The sequence below is a fragment of the Bolinopsis microptera genome, chromosome 13 (assembly GCF_026151205.1).
Source record: "Bolinopsis microptera isolate Bmic1 chromosome 13, MBARI_Bmic_1.0, whole genome shotgun sequence".
Classification (NCBI taxonomy): Eukaryota; Metazoa; Ctenophora; class Tentaculata; order Lobata; family Bolinopsidae; genus Bolinopsis; species Bolinopsis microptera.
The window spans coordinates 13,418,371-13,438,518 of NC_087084.1; the positions used below are offsets into that span (position 1 = coordinate 13,418,371).

At 36.5% G+C, this 20,148-nt stretch overlaps 2 protein-coding genes across 2 annotated transcripts in view; both read left to right on the forward strand.

The window, feature by feature from the left end:
- LOC134824674 (Bardet-Biedl syndrome 7 protein homolog) overlaps nucleotides 1-20,148 on the forward strand; it is a 638,888-nt gene that overhangs the window by 595,411 nt on the left and 23,329 nt on the right. The window lies entirely within an intron of this gene.
- Nucleotides 14,639-19,523, forward strand: LOC134824683 (uncharacterized). Its single transcript, XM_063836651.1, has 7 exons — nucleotides 14,639-14,808; nucleotides 16,147-16,454; nucleotides 16,669-16,922; nucleotides 17,199-17,397; nucleotides 17,642-17,814; nucleotides 17,997-18,203; nucleotides 18,495-19,523. Exons 4-6 carry the CDS (start codon nucleotides 17,256-17,258, stop codon nucleotides 18,195-18,197), a joined length of 516 nt encoding a protein of 171 aa, XP_063692721.1. The 5' UTR covers nucleotides 14,639-14,808; nucleotides 16,147-16,454; nucleotides 16,669-16,922; nucleotides 17,199-17,255; the 3' UTR covers nucleotides 18,198-18,203; nucleotides 18,495-19,523.

Below are 20,148 nucleotides of genomic sequence, written 5' to 3' on the forward strand. Positions count from 1 at the left end.
CTACTAGTAGGTCTGCTTTAGAGCTCGGCTAATAGCCGGCTAGTGACCGCTTAGTAGCCGGTTAGTAGCCACTTTGTGGTCACTAGCCGGCTAGTAGCCGGTTAGTAGCCGGCTAGTGACCACTTTTCAAGTGCCGGTTAGTAGCCGGTTGTTAATGTGAAGTTGAGGAGCTGTTATTACAAAAGTGGCTACTAGCCGGTTAGTAGCCGGCTAGTAGCCGGTGTTCATATGGTACTGTGCAGGGACGTTGCATAGACGTTGCATAGACGTTGCATAGACGTTGCATAGACTGACCGTGCAGGGAGTGTGCATAGAGTGTTCATTGTGCAGGGACGTTGCATAGACGTTGCATAGACGGTTCTTTTGTTGTTGCACGGACGTTGCATAGACGTTGCATAGACTGTCAGGTGGTAAACGACCAACTTCCCTTACCAGACGTAGAGTTGTCAGCGGTAAACTTCAAGAGAGTACACTAGATCAGGTTCTCTCTACAAACGAAGCTATTGTCAATGAAGTAATGATTGTCTCCCCCTTGGGAAAGAGCGATCATGTTTGTTTTAATGTAGAATTAAATCTAAGTCTTAGTAACAGTAAGCAAGATGATGAGGCTGCAAAGGAGCCTAGAAAGTTATGGGGAAAAGTCTCTGGCAAAGAATTGTTACACAGATCAGCTGAAATTGACTGGTCTTTTAGTGAGGGTACTTTAACTTCTGAAGATATGTGGAGTGAGTTACACTCAAAGCTTAACTTAGTATCTGATATAGTTCCAATGGAAAAGAACTTTAAATGTGAGCCTTGGGCAAATTCATCCTTAAAAAGATGCAGGAAAAAAACAGATAAATGTTGGCATATTTTTGATAATAATCCTTCTTCTGAAAATCTTAATGTTGCACTGAACCAACAAGGACAGTTTGATAGTAAGTCATTTAAGTGTAAAGTTGATTATGAAAGAAAAATTACACAGTGTATGAAATATAATACGAAGCCATTTTATGCATATTTAAGAGGGAAAAGAGTGTTAAAAAGTTGTGTATCATCCCTGGAAAAACCGGACGGATCTTTGACCAAAAGTAATTTTGAAACTGCCGAGGTATTGGCTGATGCTTTTGCTTCAGTTTTTGTCAAAGAACCAGATGGACCTTTGAACAGAGAATGTTATTTTGTTGCGGATGAGTTACACATTGAAAATATTGAGATAACAATGGATGATGTTGGCAGAGAACTGAAAAGAATTAATATTAGTAAAAGTAAAGGGCCAGATGGCATTCATCCTAAATTATTAAAAGAACTTGAACATAATTCAAGTTTTGTTTCTGCTGTGACTAAAGTATTTCAAACATGTGCTTCAAGTGGAAAAATTCCAGAACAGTGGAAGACAGCAAATGTTACATCTCTTTATAAAAAGGGTAGTCGGAAAGATGCCCTAAATTACAGGCCAGTGTCACTTACATGCATTTTATGTAAATTATATGAAAAATTAGTAAGGAGGCATATTATGAGTTTTGTTAGTAAGAAGATAAATCCAAACCAGCATGGATTTGTAGAAGGTAAATCTTGTTTGTCTAATCTATTAGAGAGTGTAGAATGTATCATCGAACTATTAGAAGATGGTGCACCCGTAGATGTGTTTTACTTAGATTTTTGTAAAGCATTTGATAGTGTTCCACATCATAGACTACTTACAAAAATGAGAAATTTGGGTGTAAGTGGTAACACTTTAGATATTGTGAAAGACTTTTTATCTGGAAGAAGATTTAAGACATTCGTTGGTGGAGCATATTCCTACCTTCGTGATGTTTTGTCAGGCGTCCCACAAGGGTCTGTTTTAGGTCCTTTATTGTTTGTCATTTTTATCAATGACTTGCCTGATTGTATTAATGGTATATCAAAACTGTTCGCAGATGATCTTAAAGTTATTATGAATGCCAATGACACTGAAAGCACTTTCAATATGTTAGAAAGCTTGCAAAACTGGCAAAATGTGTGGCTGTTAAAGTTTAATCCTAGCAAATGCAAAATAATGCATGTTCCATTTAATGAGAATCCCCTTCAAGAATATGTATTTAGTGGTGTTACACTTGAATGTATTGAAGCAGAGAAAGATCTTGGAGTTTTAACTTCTTCAGATTTGAAATGGTCGAAACATATTAAAAGTTGTATTAGTAAAGCAAACAGTATGATTGCATGGGTTACAAGGAATCTCATTATAAGAGAAATTAACGTTATGAGAAATGTTTATAAAACTATAATAAGACCCCACTTGGAGTATTGTGCTCAGTTGTGGTCCCCGCCTGCCTGCCATGGGAATTGGGCTACTATCATTGAACTGGAAAATGTCCAGAGAAGGTTCACACGCCTTATTGATGATATTGGAACACTTCCTTACAGTGAAAGGTTGGATGCCTTACAGATTACAACACTCGCAGAGAGACGGGTTAGAGGAGATTTGATTGAAGCCTACAAAATTGTAAATGGATTGGTTGAGTATGGAAAAGATATTTTCAATTTAAGTAGATCGGGAGATAAAATTGTTAGCACTAAATCTAACAATATTGATAGAAATATTAAAACCTTGTCTAATAATTTTTTATCAGAGCGTGTTATCAGCTTTTGGAATAAATTGCCATCTTTTGTTAGAAATTCAGTGTCTGTTATTGATTTTAAAATTAATCTAGAAGAATTTAAAAAGACTAATAATTTAGTTGACACAGGCAACTTTTGGGAAGTGTCAAATATAGTTTTAGCAAAAATAGAGGGTGTAAATTATATCGAAAAGAAGAAGCAACAAGTTCAATATTTATATAAAAATCCGTGTGTTGCCAAGAGAAAGGGAATAAATATCTCATGAATTTGTTTTTATTTTATTTTTTAATTAAGGGTTTTTAACTTTTTAAACTTTTTAAATAACTTATTAATTTAATTTCTACTATATGTAAATAAATTATGACAATTATGTTAGTTATAGAATTTGTTTGTTTTGAATGACGAAGGCTGTGAGATGTTCACAGTTCTGATAATGAGGAAATCAGAAAGAATGTTTAAAACTAGTGATGATGTGTATGTCATTATTCTTAATCTAATCTAAATCTAATCTTACTAAGCCCATACACATATGCACTATATGCTATTAGATTGAAATATAGGTTTTTCTGGCTCTTTAGAGACGAATTCCACCCCAGGTATTTGGCAGCGATGAGGCTTTGCTTGTTGACCGCCAGTATTTCTCAAGCTGATATATATAGAGCACAGCTTAATGTGAAGTTTGGTTGATTCATTAAACGATGAGGTTTGGTTGAAGCATTGAACATGTTTGGTTGATTCATTGGACAAGATTTTCTACTACGTTTACTTTTACTTTTAGTTGCCTTTGGAATTCATTCCGTCAGATGTTGGCACTGAACGGTCTTGAAATCACTCATGGTGTATTCAAATCAAAGGTAAAAAAAGTTATTCTCTCGTCCCAGGGTAAAGGTGACAAGAATACCTGGACCCCTTTGGCAAACTTTCTGAACTCAGGCAGCTTGAACGACTAAATTTGAAAAAGTAAAATTTCTTGTCAGAATGAACTATTAGAACCTCAAGAAGCTTGATACATGTTTCGTATCCAAATATCAGAGATATTATTTTTCCGCCTTCGGCGGCGCGCGCTTCGCGCGCGAAAAGTGGCATGCAACGTATGTCAACAAGAAGCTGATCCGCATGTCTCCGCTACTAAAATGTTTAATGAGCCCAATCACTCATCACTTAACAGTTTAATCTTCAAAGTGAGTTGTACAATCTAGGTTGTTTTAAGTAGCTGTTGATAGTGTAAAACAGGAGTGACCTGATGATCGTTTTCATAACTTCGATTTACAATTTGTACCATAATAAAACTAGCACTACCATGGGGTTCAAAAAGGGTCATTGTAAGCCTCCAGCGTAATGGTCCTAAGTCTCTGCCCCATGCGGTGCCTGTCAGCATCAGCTAACAGAATAGCCCTAACATAACGATCAAGCCTACAAATTAGGTCCCTATAATGATTCGGTCGCGCTAAATCACTCTACAGTCGATTTTCTTATTTCATCACTTTTAGTTTCGCATTGGATAAAGCACATGTTATATCCGCGCGTTACGTGTGATCATATTTAATCCTGATTTCCCAATTACGTTTCTACTACATGCAGCTTTATACTTCGGATTTCAAACTTCGAGTTTTCGTCAACAGTCAATAATTATCCATGATTCATCTGCATCAGTGCCACTTGTGTTATACCTTATATGTAGTTATGAGTTATAATCCTATAAGTTTAATGAATAGCTGTTAAAAATGTTGATCCTCATTTGCTCGCAGGTGTACTGACATATGCTATAGGTACAAATAGAATTGTAATTGATCCTAGAAATAGTGCGCAGAGCTGGTTTTGTGGTTAAGTTTTGTAGTTGGAAGGTGTTTTTAATGTAGAGTGGGATCAGCTCTGAGGATTTATAATTCGCATCATTTAGTCGTTTCAGAACCTAGAAATAGTGCTCAAAGCTGGTTTTGTGGTTAAGTTTTGTAGTTGGAAAGTGTTTTTAATGACGTGTTTTATAACTCCCGGCATGGCTGCACAACAGTCTCCCAATTAAGAACACTTTCCACTGTTAATACAAAATAGCATTTACGATGGCTCTTACTAATTCGCTCGCCCAAAAATTTCACGTGACTTTGGTTTTATGGTTTTGCAGCCGTACAAAACGGTTTTACATAAACCCTAATCTCAACCCTAACCCTAACCATAACAGATATTTCCACAGCTATAAGACGGATAATCTGAGCAAGCTTGGGCGAATTTCTATGTGCCAAACTTGAGATATGACTTCAAACACAAGAAAATATCTCCAAATTGGCGGTTTGGCGGAACACAGGAATATATTTCAAGATCTGACGGATAGATTTTCTTTAAACTTTCCAGATAATTACATGGCTATATGACAGATAATGTGTATAGTACGAGTTTGGGATAATGTGTATAGTACGAGTTTGGGAGAATTTCTATGTGCCAAACTTGAGATATGACTTCAAACACAAGAGAATATCTCCAAATTGGCGGTTTCTAACGGAACACAGGAATATATTTCAAGATCTGACCGATAGATTTTCATTAAACTTTCCAGATAGTTACATGGCTATATGGCGGATAATCTGTGAGAGTTTTGGAGAAATTCTATGGGCCAAACTTGAGATATGACTTCAAACACAAGAAAATATCTCCAAATTGGCGGTTTCTAACGGAACACAGGCATATATTTCAAGATCTGACCGATAGATTTTCTTTAAACTGTTGAGATAATTACATGGCTATATATGACGGATAATGTGTAAGAGTTTGGGAAAGTTTCTATGTGCCAAACTTGAGAATATGACTTCAAACACAAGAAAATATCTCCAAATTGGCGGTTTCTAACGGAAAACAGGCATATATTTCAAGATCTGACCGATAGATTTTCTTTAAACTGTTGAGATAATTACATGGCTATATGACGGATAATGTGTACGAGTTTGGGAGAATTTCTATGTGCCAAACTTGAGATATGACTTCAAACACGACAAAACTGTACCATAATATGGATTGGTCGAAAATCGAGTGTTTTAGTGAATAACTTAGAATATATTTTAAATTTTCTCAAGATCTGACCAATAGATTTTCTTTAAACTTTTGAGATAGTTACATGGTTATATGGCGGATAATGTGTGAGAGTTTTGGAGAAATTCTATGTGCCAAACTTGAGATATGACTTCAAACACAAGAAAATATTTCCAAATTGGCGGTTTCTAACGGAAATCAGGCATATATTTCAAGATCTGACTGATAGATTTTCTTTAAACTTTGCAGATAATTACATGGCTATAAGACGGATAATCCGTGCAAGTTTGGGCGAATTTCTATGTGCCAAACTTGATATATGACTTCAAACACGACAAAACTGTACCATAATATGGATTGGTCGAAAATCGAGTGTTTTAGTGAATAACTTAGAATATATTTTAAATTTTCTCAAGATCTGACCGATAGATTTTCTTTAAACTTTTGAGATAGTTACATGGTTATATGGCGGATAATGTGTGAGAGTTTTGGAGAAATTCTATGTGCCAAACTTGATATATGACTTCAAACACGACAAAACTGTACCATAACATGGATTGGTCGAAAATCGAGTGTTTTAGTGAATAACTTAGAATATATTTTAAATTTTCTCAAGATCTGACAGATAGATTTTCTTTAAACTTTCCAGATAATTACATGGCTATATGACGGATAATGTGTACGAGTTTGGGAGAATTTCTATGTGCCAAACTTGAGATATGACTTCAAACACAAGAAAATATCTCCAAATTGGCGGTTTCTAACGGAACACAGGCATATATTTCGAGATCGAACTGATAGATTTTCATTAAACTTTCTTGATAGTTACATGGCTATAAGACGGATAATCCGTGCAAGTTTTGGCGAATTTCTATGTGCCAAACTTGATATATGACTTCAAACACGACAAAACTGTACCATAATATGGATTGGTCGAAAATCGAGTGTTTTAGTGAATAACTTAGAATATATTTTATATTTTCTCAAGATCTGACCGATAGATTTTCTTTAAACTTTTGAGATAGTTACATGGTTATATGGCGGATAATGTGTGAGAGTTTTGGAGAAATTCTATGTGCCAAACTTGATATATGACTTCAAACACGACAAAACTGTACCATAATATGGATTGGTCGAAAATCGAGTGTTTTAGTGAATAACTTAGAATATATTTTAAATTTTCTCAAGATCTGACCGATAGATTTTCTTTAAACTTTTGAGATAGTTACATGGTTATATGGCGGATAATGTGTGAGAGTTTTGGAGAAATTCTATGTGCCAAACTTGATATATGACTTCAAACACGACAAAACTGTACCATAACATGGATTGGTCGAAAATCGAGTGTTTTAGTGAATAACTTAGAATATATTTTAAATTTTCTCAAGATCTGACTGATAGATTTTCTTTAAACTTTCCAGATAATTACATGGCTATATGACGGATAATGTGTACGAGTTTGGGAGAATTTCTATGTGCCAAACTTGAGATATGACTTCAAACACAAGAAAATATCTCCAAATTGGCGGTTTCTAACGGAACACAGGCATATATTTCGAGATCTAACTGATAGATTTTCATTAAACTTTCCAGATAGTTACATGACTATAAGACGGATAATCCGTGCAAGTTTGGACGAATTTCTATATGCCAAACTTGATATATGACTTCAAACACGACAAAACTGTACCATAACATGGATTGGTCGAAAATCGAGTGTTTTAGTGAATAACTTAGAATATATTTTAAATTTTCTCAAGGTCTGACCAATAGATTTTCTTTAAACTTTTGAGATAGTTACATGGTTATATGGCGGATAATGTGTGAGAGTTTTGGAGAAATTCTATGTGCCAAACTTGAGATATGACTTCAAACACAAGAAAATATTTCCAAATTGGCGGTTTCTAACGGAAATCAGGCATATATTTCAAGATCTGACTGATAGATTTTCTTTAAACTTTGCAGATAATTACATGGCTATATGACGGATAATGTGTACGAGTTTGGGAGAATTTCTATGTGCCAAACTTGAGATATGACTGCAAACACAAGAAAATATCTCCAAATTGGCGGTTTCTAACGGAACACAGGCATATATTTCGAGATCGAACTGATAGATTTTCATTAAACTTTCTTGATAGTTACATGGCTATAAGACGGATAATCCGTGCAAGTTTGGGCGAATTTCTATGTGCCAAACTTGATATATGACTTCAAACACGACAAAACTGTACCATAATATGGATTGGTCGAAAATCGAGTGTTTTAGTGAATAACTTAAAATATATTTTCGATTTTCTCAAGATCTGACCGATAGATTTTCTTTAAACTTTTTAGATGGTTACATGGTTATATGGTGGATAATGTGTGAGAGTGGTAACACGACTCCTGTCCGACAGCGACATCTGTCCAACAGCGACATCTGTCCGACTCAGGGTACCAGAAAAAAATCGACATCTGTCCGAAATTGTGACCTGATTTCAATACGACACATTTCCAATTAGAGACATGATCTAAACTGTTACTTGCTAAATTGTATACGTAACATGTCCAATTTGAGATATGATCTGAGCCATAGTTTACTACCACAGTTTATTTTCATTTGATGTCGATAAATTGGACAATAGTTTCAATGTTATTTAAATGTTATATAAATTAATTCAATATAATACAATATCACAGAATCAAATCTAAAGCATACTCAAATTTCCGATAGCTTTAAGGAAATCCATAGGGTTGCTGTAGTTGTCGTAATCATCTACAATTCTCTGAAGTTGTCGATCATAACGGATCCATTTGGGTGCACGTGGCTCAGGTAGTTCCCGCCCGTCTCTTTTGGTTTTCTTCACGTCTGTAAGGGCTTGTTCTGCTTTAAGGCAATCAAGGAACTTCCAAATTGTGGGCTTCGAGCAGGAGAGCATTGAATGGAATCCGTCCTGTGATGTGATCGACAGCTTGTTAGGGTACGGCTAGCACGATCCTGTTCTCAACTAGTCAATCACGTATCGATGGATCAGATCTTAAGGGATCACATCAGCTTTAGAACGTCACGAGATTACCCGTGAGCTTGTGAAATACGAATGTGAACCGAAATGACAATATGATCCAAAATTCGGACAGATGTCACCAAAAACGACTCCTGTCCGACAGCGACATCTGTCCGAAATCCCTAATTCAGCACATAAAAATTCTCCCAAACTCGTACACATTATCCGTCATATAGCCATATAATTATCTGGAAAGTTTAAAGAAAATCTATCAGTCAAATCTTGAAATATATTCCTGAATTCCGCCGAGACCGCCAATTTGGAGATATTTTCTTGTGTTTGAAGTCATATCTCAAGTTTGGCACATAGAATTTCTCCAAAACTCTAACAGATTATCTGTCATATAACCATGTAACTATGTCAAAAGTTTAAAGAAAATCTATTGGTCAGATCTTGAGAAAATTTAAAATATATTCTAAGTTATTCACTAAAACACTCGATTTTCGACCAATCCATATTATGGTACAGTTTTGTCGTGTTTGAAGTCATATCTCAAGTTTGGCACATAGAAATTCTCCCAAACTCATACACATTATCCGTCATATAGCCATGTAATTATCTCAACAGTTTAAAGAAAATCTATTGGTCAGATCTTGAGAAAATCGAAAATATATTCTAAGTTATTCACTAAAACACTCGATTTTCGACCAATCCATATTATGGTACAGTTTTGTCGTGTTTGAAGTCATATCTTAAGTTTGGCACATAGAAATTTGCCCAAACTCGTACACCGTATCTGTCATATAGCCATGTAATTATCTCAACAGTTTAAAGAAAATCTATTGGTCAGATCTTGAGAAAATCGAAAATATATTCTAAGTTATTCATTAAAACACTCGATTTTCGACCAATCCATATTATGGTACAGTTTTGTCGTGTTTGAAGTCATATCTTAAGTTTGGCACATAGAAATTTGCCCAAACTCGTACACATTATCCGTCATATAGCCATATAATTATCTGGAAAGTTTAAAGAAAATCTATCAGTCAAATCTTGAAATATATTCCTGTGTTCCGCCGAGACCGCCAATTTGGAGATATTTTCTTGTGTTTGAAGTCATATATCAAGTTTGGCACATAGAAATTCGCCCAAACTTGCACGGATTATCCGTCTTATAGCCATGTAACTATCAAGAAAGTTTAATGAAAATCTATCAGTTCGATCTCGAAATATATGCCTGTATTCCGTTAGAAACCGCCAATTTGGAGATATTTTCTTGTGTTTGAAGTCATATCTCAAGTTGGCACATAGAATTTCTCCAAAAGAGTTTTGGCAAAACTTTCACACATTATCCGCCATATAACCATGTAACTATTTCAAAAGTTTAAAGAAAATCTATCGGTCAGATCTTGAGAAAATTGAAAATATATTATAAGTTATTCACTAAAACACTCGATTTTCGACCAATCCATATTATGGTACATTTTTGTCGAAAGTCTGAATTTCGGTAACAAATAAGGACTTAATTTGAGTTTACTGCACGCGCGATGAATAATTTGTGTTTATAGAGATCTGCGGCGCGTTATCAGGTTAACCAATGAAATCACGGCGTTTTTGTCACGTGACAGTCGAGTGTAGAGTGATTAATTATCATCCATAATGATTTAATATTGTTGAATAAAAAGATTTGAATATAATATTTGTTTTATTCTGAAAAAAAAATAATATTTGTTATATTCTGAATTATTTTACGATTATAATTATATTATTATATTATCACCCGTCAACTATTTTTAGAAACGAGTCCACTAACAATAAATGCAATCAATTTTAAACTTAACTAAAAGGTGTTATTATTTTTGTTTAATTGACGATGTCCTTTCATCTCAGCTCGGCGCGGCACAGCAGCGCATCTCGCCGATCTAAAGAGGTTGCTGTGAGAAGCCTCATTGAGTGCGCGGCGCGGCACAGTAACGCATCGCGCTACAATATTTTTGTCTTAAAATGTAATTTAATAAATATTTGTCATATAATACGTTGTATGACCAGCCGCGCAAGAGTGCGCGGCTCCCCCTGTATCGTTGAAACGACAATGGGGTCACGACGTGATACAATGCTTTACCTGGGGACCTCAGGCATCAGGCTATTATATTTATGCTCATAATCATAGAGATTTGGCGGAATGATCGACAGGCTGAGCGCCGCCCAGTATAAATTGTCATACGTTGTATGACCCGCCGCGCACGAAGTGCGCGGCTCCCCCTGTATCGTCAGGACGTCTATAGTGAAGCGACCATGGGGGTCACAACGTGATACAAGTAATATATATATATTTATATATATATATATGCTAAGTTTATTATATTGTTTAAAGTTTTAATGTTTAAGTGCAAAAGTGGTTAATAGTGTGGTTGGTTTTATCCGATTATTTTAGATTTTTATGGAGGTTGTACCATTGTAAAACTTACATTGTGACAGTATAGATGGCGAAATATTTTTGAAAATGGTCCTTACACAGCTTTGATAGTAACAATAACATTGGGTGAATAGATTGGGTGAACAAACTATGAAGCAGGCAATTATATGTGCTCATCCATCATTCTGCATATGTAAGCACAGTAGTTTAATTGCTGATTCATACTAAATGGTGACTCGATAGTAGTCATGTGAGGGAGATCACGTGACAACACCTTCTCATAATTATAGCCCTCAGGATCGCATTGCAGGTTACGTTCACCGTAATGTGTATTGAGTTGACATACGTTGCATGCCACTTTTCGCGCGCGAAGCGCGCGCCGCCGAAGGCGGAAAAAGGGGCATACCATAAAGGGAATCGGACTTTTTAGAGGGACGCATATTCTGCGTCCCTATTATCCTATTTGACCAAATATGGGAGTAATTGACTGAGATGGCGCGCGCGCCACCAAAACAGTTAAATGCATTGTTTTTAACCATGTTGCAATATTTTTGAGTTTACTTGGTATCTTTGTAGTATTTTTATTATCTAAACGACTATATTAAGTCATTAGAACCTTCATGCAAACAAAAATTGAATTTTTTCAATATTTCTGTAAACTGAAAACTTGTAATTTTGTTCCAAACTGCTTAATTTTTGTACTGCGCTACTAATTCATGAAAAACGCGCTATATTTATATTTCGCATTGGATATATAGATGACCAATGATGTCGTGGTATTAAAGTTATGTGACACCGCGATGAGCTAGCTGGCGTCTAGCTGCCTAAGATCATATCTATGCTTTCTCCTTTGTCCTTTTTATCACTCGATAGCGGTAACTCTTTACACATGCTTTTTTGTACAACCTGTTGTTCAATTTGTTTAACATCTCTCTGGTTATTGCAAACCACTTCAATCCCCAAATTTATACATCTAACCATCTCTCTGGTTGCTTTCATCTCGTTAAAGCCAAGGCTCGACCGGGACCGCTTTTTTGGGGCTAATATTAAATACTAGTGGACTCTATAATGCAGCTCTTCCAGCACCCCTAATTTTACTGATCTGGAGGTCACATTTTATTGAGCCAGTACAGGCTAATATTAAATACTAGTGGACTCTATGCAGCTCTTCCAGCACCCCTAATTTTACTGATCTGGAGGTCACATTTTATTGAGCCAGTACAGGCTAATATTAAATACTAGTGGACTCTATGCAGCTCTTCCAGCACCCTTAATTTTACTGATCTGGAGGTCACATTTTATTGAGCCAGTACAGCCTAATATTAAATAATAGTGGACTCTATGCAGCTCTTCCAGCACCCTTAATTTTACTGATCTGGAGGTCACATTTTATTGAGCCAGTACAGGCTAATATTAAATACTAGTGGACTCTATGCAGCTCTTCCAGCACCCTTAATTTTACTGATCTGGAGGTCACATTTTATTGAGCCAGTACAGGCTAATATTAAATACTAGTGGACTCTATGCAGCTCTCCCAGCACCCCTAATTTTACTGACCTGGAGGTCACATTTTATTGAGCCAGTACAGGCTAATATTAAATACTAGTGGACTCTATGCAGCTCTTCCAGCACCCCTAATTTTACTGATCTGGAGGTCACATTTTATTGAGCCAGTACAGGCTAATATTAAATACTAGTGGACTCTATGCAGCTCTTCCAGCACCCTTAATTTTACTGATCTGGAGGTCACATTTTATTGAGCCAGTACAGGCTAATATTAAATACTAGTGGACTCTATGCAGCTCTTCCAGCACCCTTAATTTTACTGATCTGGAGGTCACATTTTATTGAGCCAGTACAGGCTAATATTAAATACTAGTGGACTCTATGCAGCTCTCCCAGCACCCCTAATTTTACTGACCTGGAGGTCACATTTTATTGAGCCAGTACAGGCTAATATTAAATACTAGTGGACTCTATGCAGCTCTTCCAGCACCCCTAATTTTACTGATCTGGAGGTCACATTTTATTGAGCCAGTACAGGCTAATATTAAATACTAGTGGACTCTATGCAGCTCTTCCAGCACCCCTAATTTTACTGATCTGGAGGTCACATTTTATTGAGCCAGTACAGGCTAATATTAAATACTAGTGGACTCTATGCAGCTCTTCCAGCACCCTTAATTTTACTGATCTGGAGGTCACATTTTATTGAGCCAGTACAGGCTAATATTAAATACTAGTGGACTCTATGCAGCTCTTCCAGCACCCTTAATTTTACTGATCTGGAGGTCACATTTTATTGAGCCAGTACAGGCTAATATTAAATACTAGTGGACTCTATGCAGCTCTCCCAGCACCCCTAATTTTACTGACCTGGAGGTCACATTTTATTGAGCCAGTACAGGCTAATATTAAATACTAGTGGACTCTATGCAGCTCTTCCAGCACCCCTAATTTTACTGATCTGGAGGTCACATTTTATTGAGCCAGTACAGGCTAATATTAAATACTAGTGGACTCTATGCAGCTCTTCCAGCACCCCTAATTTTACTGATCTGGAGGTCACATTTTATTGAGCCAGTACAGGCTAATATTAAATACTAGTGAACTCTATGGAGAGTGGAGTCTATGCAGTATTATATGCAATTCTGTTTTAGAGAGTGAATTTATTTAAAAAAGGTCTCACCCTCTAAAAAACTCCCGATGGAGATGTTTCTATTAATTTCATATTGGAAAACTTTTCATTGTGTTTGACCTCAACTTAGATGTATTTGTTTTTTTGCTATTATTTAGCAACTCCAATTCTCTTTTTAACTTCATTTTAGGTATGTGTGTGAAACATCAGAACTGAATAATGGACCAGAGAATTCAGAGATCTTTGGTTACTTGTTTCCGGTTTCGTCGTACACATTGCTGGGTTCCTGACCTAGCTTCGCCTGCATCAGTAGATCATATTATAATATGCATTATAGACTATAGTTATACAGCTTGAATTTGAAAGAGCTACATGGTCGTTGTTTCGAGTGCTTTTTCATCTGCTGTGATGAATTGGCAGACAGCATCAACGATTACCAACATAATAGGTGCATTGCAAGTTGTGCAGTGCAATGCTGAATGCATACGTTTTGTCAGTGGCTTCCTTCTGCCTCATTGATGCGAAACCGATAATAAACATGCAAGAGTATCAAAACTCTGTCTTCATCAGTGTAACTCTACATTTCTCTCAGTAGTTATTCTCCCACTCAGTATTAACTCTCTGTCTTCATAAGTATTATTCTACATTTCCCTCAGTAGTTACTCTTCCACTCAGTATTAACTATCTGTCTTCATCAGTGTTACTCTATATTTCCCTCGGTAGTTATTCTCCCACTCAGTATTAACTCTCTGTCTTCATCAGTGTTACTCTATATTTCCCTCAGTAGCTACTCTCCCACTCAGTATTAATTCTCTGTATTAACTCTCTAAATAAATTATGACAATTATGTTAGTTATAGAATTTGTTTGTTTTTTAATGACGAAGGCTGTTCACAGTTCTGATAATGAGGATATCAGAAAGAATGTTTAAAACTAGTGATGATGTTTATGTCATTATTCTTAATCTAATCTAATCTAATCTGTGCTTTGCTGCAGGTGCTTGTCACATGCCTTAGGCTAGGATGTCTCAATCCAAGAGGAATGTCTCCGGTGTGTGGACATTCTTTACTGTGCCAGATCCTGGAGGAAGTCCATATTCGGAGTGCTTGGCTTCTATTAGACTGGGAAAAACAGGCCAAGCGGCCGCCGGCCAAGGATTTCCAGGTATAATACTTTTGTTTTCTAGAAAATTACTTTGAGTTATACTGCCGTTTTCTCAGAAAAGGCAGTAAGTCCAAATTTTCGAAATATGACAATATTGGTATCAAAATTTTCAGTAGAAAATTCTCTACAACATGAGCTACATATTAATGTATAGAAACATTGTTGCATGCAATTCCTAAGGAAGTAAGTCCCTGTTGAGAAACATTATGTTCGGTTTTGGCCAATTATTTTCTGAGAGAAGGACGTAAGTCCGGACTTACTGCCTTTTCTGAGAAAATCTTGAAAATTTTCTGAGATAAGGAAGTTATTCCGTGGACTTACTGCCTTTTCTGAGATAAATTATTTGTGATAGGAAGAAGTAGCTGGACTTACTTCCTATAAAAGCATGCTAAAAACGGAATTTTAGAAAGCGATTTCCCAAAAAGAACATAACTTTACTGCCGATTGATATTTTCGCTTGAAATTTTCAGAATCGATGTATGATTACATTTCAACCTTACGTGAGTGATCAAAATTTTCATTTAGGCCTCAAAAAAAATTTGGTGGCCGATTTTCAAAAACGTCGGATGTATTTTAGTCGCAAAACATAAACATTGGAGCAGTTATTGAGCTGTTATAATCGCAGAAAATGTTTAGTTTAGGTATATCTTTTAGATCAAGTTCATTTTCATCAAAATATCGATAAGATACCATTTAATGCACTGAAATCGTTCAAAATTGGCGAGTTTGCCTAAATAAGGGCATACTATTATTCAAAAACATTTATTATATGATATGGAGCAATTTAGATTTACCTAATTGTTTATATTTTACAATATAATCCAAAATACATAGATCCCAACCTCAAAAATTTAGTAAAAAGCTTGGACTTACTTCCTTCTCAGAAAAATATTGAACAGAGATTTTTCTCAGAAAAGGAAGTAAGTCCACGTTTTCTCAGAAAAGGCAGTAAGTCCATCCAGTATGAAAAATAAGTTCGATTATTTGGCATAAAAATGGTTATATCTAAGCTTATGGACGGCTCAAAGCTTTAATTTTTTTGACAAATTAAAATTTAACTAATTATTGATAACTCAACGTGTTTACTTTCGATCTTACGCAAAAAGTAAGCGGAGAAAAAACCATAAACGCAAAAGTCGCAATATCTCGAGATGGCAAATATGGACTTACTGCCTTTTCTGAGAAAACGGCAGTATATTTATAACAATTTAGGAACCTTTAGCCACAATATTTTTATAACGACTAATGTGCAGTCAATCGTGGACTCTAGCTGGAAAGGAACCAGCAACTATGAACAATCGATATGACTATCAAAATTACTAAATAAAGCTTATCCAGGTAACCATTTGATGGGATCATTTGAAACATAAGCACCCTTCTAAACACAAGGAAGCAACTGCAATACGTGAATCACAGAGGGTCAAGACTCAAGAGACAAAAGTCTGATGAAGTCGAAGCTGAGCGGAGATCGATGTATCAACTGACAACATCTAATCAGCCCACACTGGGGGCAGTCTGGAGCGGCGCCACTGTTACTAGACTGATGAACGTCAAAAAGATCTAAAAAGTTGCTCCTGAAATGGATTATTGATCAGATGCTCTCTACACGACTGTTGAGAATGAACATTTTCAACAGTTTGTTGACGGTAAGATTCATTTGGGACGTTTTTAATAACTTAGCTCAATAACAAAACAACTTTTCTAGGCTCGAGCTGTGATGACTCCAGATTACAATTCCAATTGAGTTCTTTGTGATGATAAAATTTATTGCTATTAAGTAAATTAGCAGCAGATTGACAATCATATGTTGGATAATCATTTACAGATAAATTAAGATCATCTGACTTCCGGCTCATTCAGGTTTGAACAAGAAGTTTGACATACCCTCAGAGAAGGTGGTGCGCACAAAACTGTTTCCTGAATTATATAATAGAGTACAGTTTAAACTGAAGAAATTTATTGACTGAAAGGAGCTGATTACAGTCTGAGCTGTGATGTTTGGTTGTCAAAAGCGCTGGATTCCTATTTGGGGGTCATAATACACTTCGTAACTACAAACTTCGAAAGAAAAGTTATTGTACTGAGATGCCTTCCCTATAACCGAGCACATACCGGTAAGTTCTATCGTTAAATCTGAATAAATTAGCTCATATATATATCTAATTTGTGTCATTTCTAACCCCATGATCAAAGTTCAAACTCAGAACTCAGGACTGCCAATGCCATATCCATATAGATTGTAAAATTCGAAATACATGCTCATTTCGAGTTCATCAGAGTGCGCTTAGCTTTTTGATAGTAGAAAATATTAACCGTTAGCTGCCCACATAGTTTCTAATTACAAATTATTACGTGACTCGTTAAAGAACAATGTGTCATTTGTACTGCAGGCATGGGGTCTGTCCGAAGAGAAACTTCACTGCGTTATCAGCGACACTGCTTCGAACATGAAAAAGGGTTTGTCCGCCTGGATCCTGTTTTCTCCATCTACTGAATCTCATCGTAAAGAATTCTGTTTTTCTCAAAGTGGAGTTAACCGGCTTATCAAAAAGATCAAGAGTCTTATCAAGGAGTTTAGAACCCCTGCAGGTGAGAATCACTACATTTACCTTAGGTTTTCTGTTTGATGATTTCATTGTCACATACTTAATCTGATAATAACGGCTGATTCAAAATATTTTCTTAATGAAATGTACACATTAATAACGTTTGATTAAAATGTTGCCGTAGGTACATGTTCGTTGAGTGACATAATCTTGGCAAAAATATCATTGTTACGACTTGCGTTTATCATTTCTTAACTATCATATGTTAAACTATCCCGCACATGCAGGTAAACGTCTACTGAATGAAAATCAAGCAGTAGAGGCAACTCTCATCAGACCAGTTGCAGTGGACACGAGATGGAACAGTTATTACATGATGTTCCAGGCCTTTCAGAATAAAAAATATGCAATAACAATCACCGCTCAAAATGCAGAGTTATCGTTGTCTGCATCTCAACAGGTCAGTTTACATGCAGCTCTTTTGACTCATCTCTCATTTTCTGAGTAGCACTAGTTAACATCAAGTTTAGAGAATCAATGTCCCTGGAATGTAACTGGAACAAATTCTTGTCCGCTGGACTTCCTAATTTCTAGCTCACTTCTCAATGTACAGGCTAAGTATTGATCAACTGAATTTTGCAGATGACTCCTCACGATTGGGATCTTCTGACCAAAGCTATTGCGGTACTGAAGCCATTCTACATCACCACAAAAGCGGCGGAGGGGGACATGGTTTCTGTTTCGGAGGTTATCCCAAATATAAAGAAACTGGATTACGCTATCAGGAGCATATCCTCAAGTGGAGTCGGAACTCTGAAACCCACGCTGCTTTCCGAAATGTAAAACCAAGTATGTGATATATGAACTTGCAAGTGACCCATGCAACAACCATGTCACCATGTGGTCAAATATTCATTTTTAACCTCCGGTTTGTGCTACCAAGCATTGATTCAGGCGTTATTGGTCGCTCTGCATGTCGTTTTAAGTTACTTTTCAAATACATCCTAATGTTGGGGTTTTTATAAGCTATTAATATAAAAGAAATATTTTTGGGTATGCAAACAAATCAACAATCATGGATTGCCTGTACAGTATCTTTACGTATCATCTAATGATCTATTGTGACATAATATATTTCAGGAGACTGAAGAAATCCAAAGATAGTGCAGCGATCTAAAGAGAATGAGTTAGAAGACCTTCGAAATCTGAAAGTGGAGTCGCTCTACCTTGACGGGAGAAAAGATGCAGCATTGTGATGAGCTTAGGATCGACATTCGACAACTCGCCACTAAGATCTTGTGGCTGTTACGCCACTAACGTCAACACCGGACGTCACAATGGGATTATAGCCCTCTTAGAGAAGAATTTTGGATGGGAATTGCAAAGATTTATTTGGTGCCTTTATAGACCTGCCATTAAAACATTTAAGGGGTTCTGAGTCCTGAACTGTCGAGAGAACGAATTGGTCCTCTCAGCCACGCAAGGTGGATTATAATGCAGTAGAGTTAGTTATATTATCAATATTTACTTACCGCTTGATTTGAATATGAAGTATAAAAGCTCATTCCGAGTTGTGTTCTATGAGTAAGCTAGATGGTAGCATATTTATTTTAAAGGGATTAGATTTATTTATGTTTTGTTTTAGAACCATCTACTTCTGAGCTGCCCTGTCAAAATTAAAAGGGTGTATAGGTTGTCCCGGCAAAAGCCTCCTTAAATTATTAATGGACGATCCTAAAGACCGTAATTTGGTCATGAACACTTCAGAAGAATTGAATGAAATAAAGGATATTGCCCGCTGTAAACAATGTCGGAGGAACCGTTATTGTAGCTTTTGCCCATTTTACGGTGTGAAGATGTTTTTACCATGGTAAATTCGGTACACGTACTCAAGTTCGACACGCACTGTAGTTCGTCACTTACTGTAGTTCGACAAACCCTGAGGTTCGACTCTGTCGAACTAAAGTGCTCTATCAGGACTCAAGTTCGATACGCACTAAAGTTAGACAAGAGAACTTTGACTGTCGGACTACACTTTTGAAATCTCCAATATCCAGCAACGATCCTTTACGAGCTTGAAATCTATTCGTTTGTTTGTTTTCCACTTCTCTCATGCTGTTCAATTATGTGTTTATATAATTTCTATAATCCATATCTATGGACATTTAATTGACCTCTTATAGTAGAGGCTCTTACGGGCAAATAAGGCACTCTTCTGCTGGAGCCCCTAGGCTCCTGGGATGATTGTTTTATGGACTAGTAAGTAGTGCCGCATCGATAGCCGATCTCAGATGCCACTATGGAGGCTGTATAGCCATGTGCTGACGGTTATTTGCTTTTTTCCGCGCACCTCGCTAAATCACAAAATACCCGCTCGAATTTGATTTCAAAATATTCACAAAACTCCTAGATACCTACTTGACGATATTACGTAGCCAGATTTACCTCTGTTGCCTATCTCTTGGTGTTATGACTATTCAAAGTTTCAGATTGTCACGTGACACATTATGTCACAGTAAATGCGCGCAAGAAAAACTTTCACACATATTTTTGATTCGGCGCAAGCGCGTTCCGCACAATTACTACAAAAAGAACCAGGGTTTTTCCCGACGAGTAATACTACTATACGTAATTTATTACTATGTGTGATACGAATGGTAACGAAACTTGTATCATAAGAAACAGTGATTTAAAAACAAGCTGCTATGATAAATGTTGCTATAAATCAGTAAGCACTACCTCGATGTAAGCATATTAGCGGTCGTTCACATAATACGGAATCACCGAGAGGGGG

Excerpts from the sequence above, each read along its gene's own strand:
- LOC134824683 (XM_063836651.1), top strand. The coding sequence starts at position 17,256 with ATGAAAAAGGGTTTGTCCGCCTGGATCCTGTTTTCTCCATCTACTGAA. Across the intron at positions 17,398-17,641 it reads GGAGTTTAGAACCCCTGCAG|GTAAACGTCTACTGAATGAA; the intron begins GTGAGAATCACT and ends CCGCACATGCAG. Across the intron at positions 17,815-17,996 it reads CGTTGTCTGCATCTCAACAG|ATGACTCCTCACGATTGGGA; the intron begins GTCAGTTTACAT and ends TGAATTTTGCAG.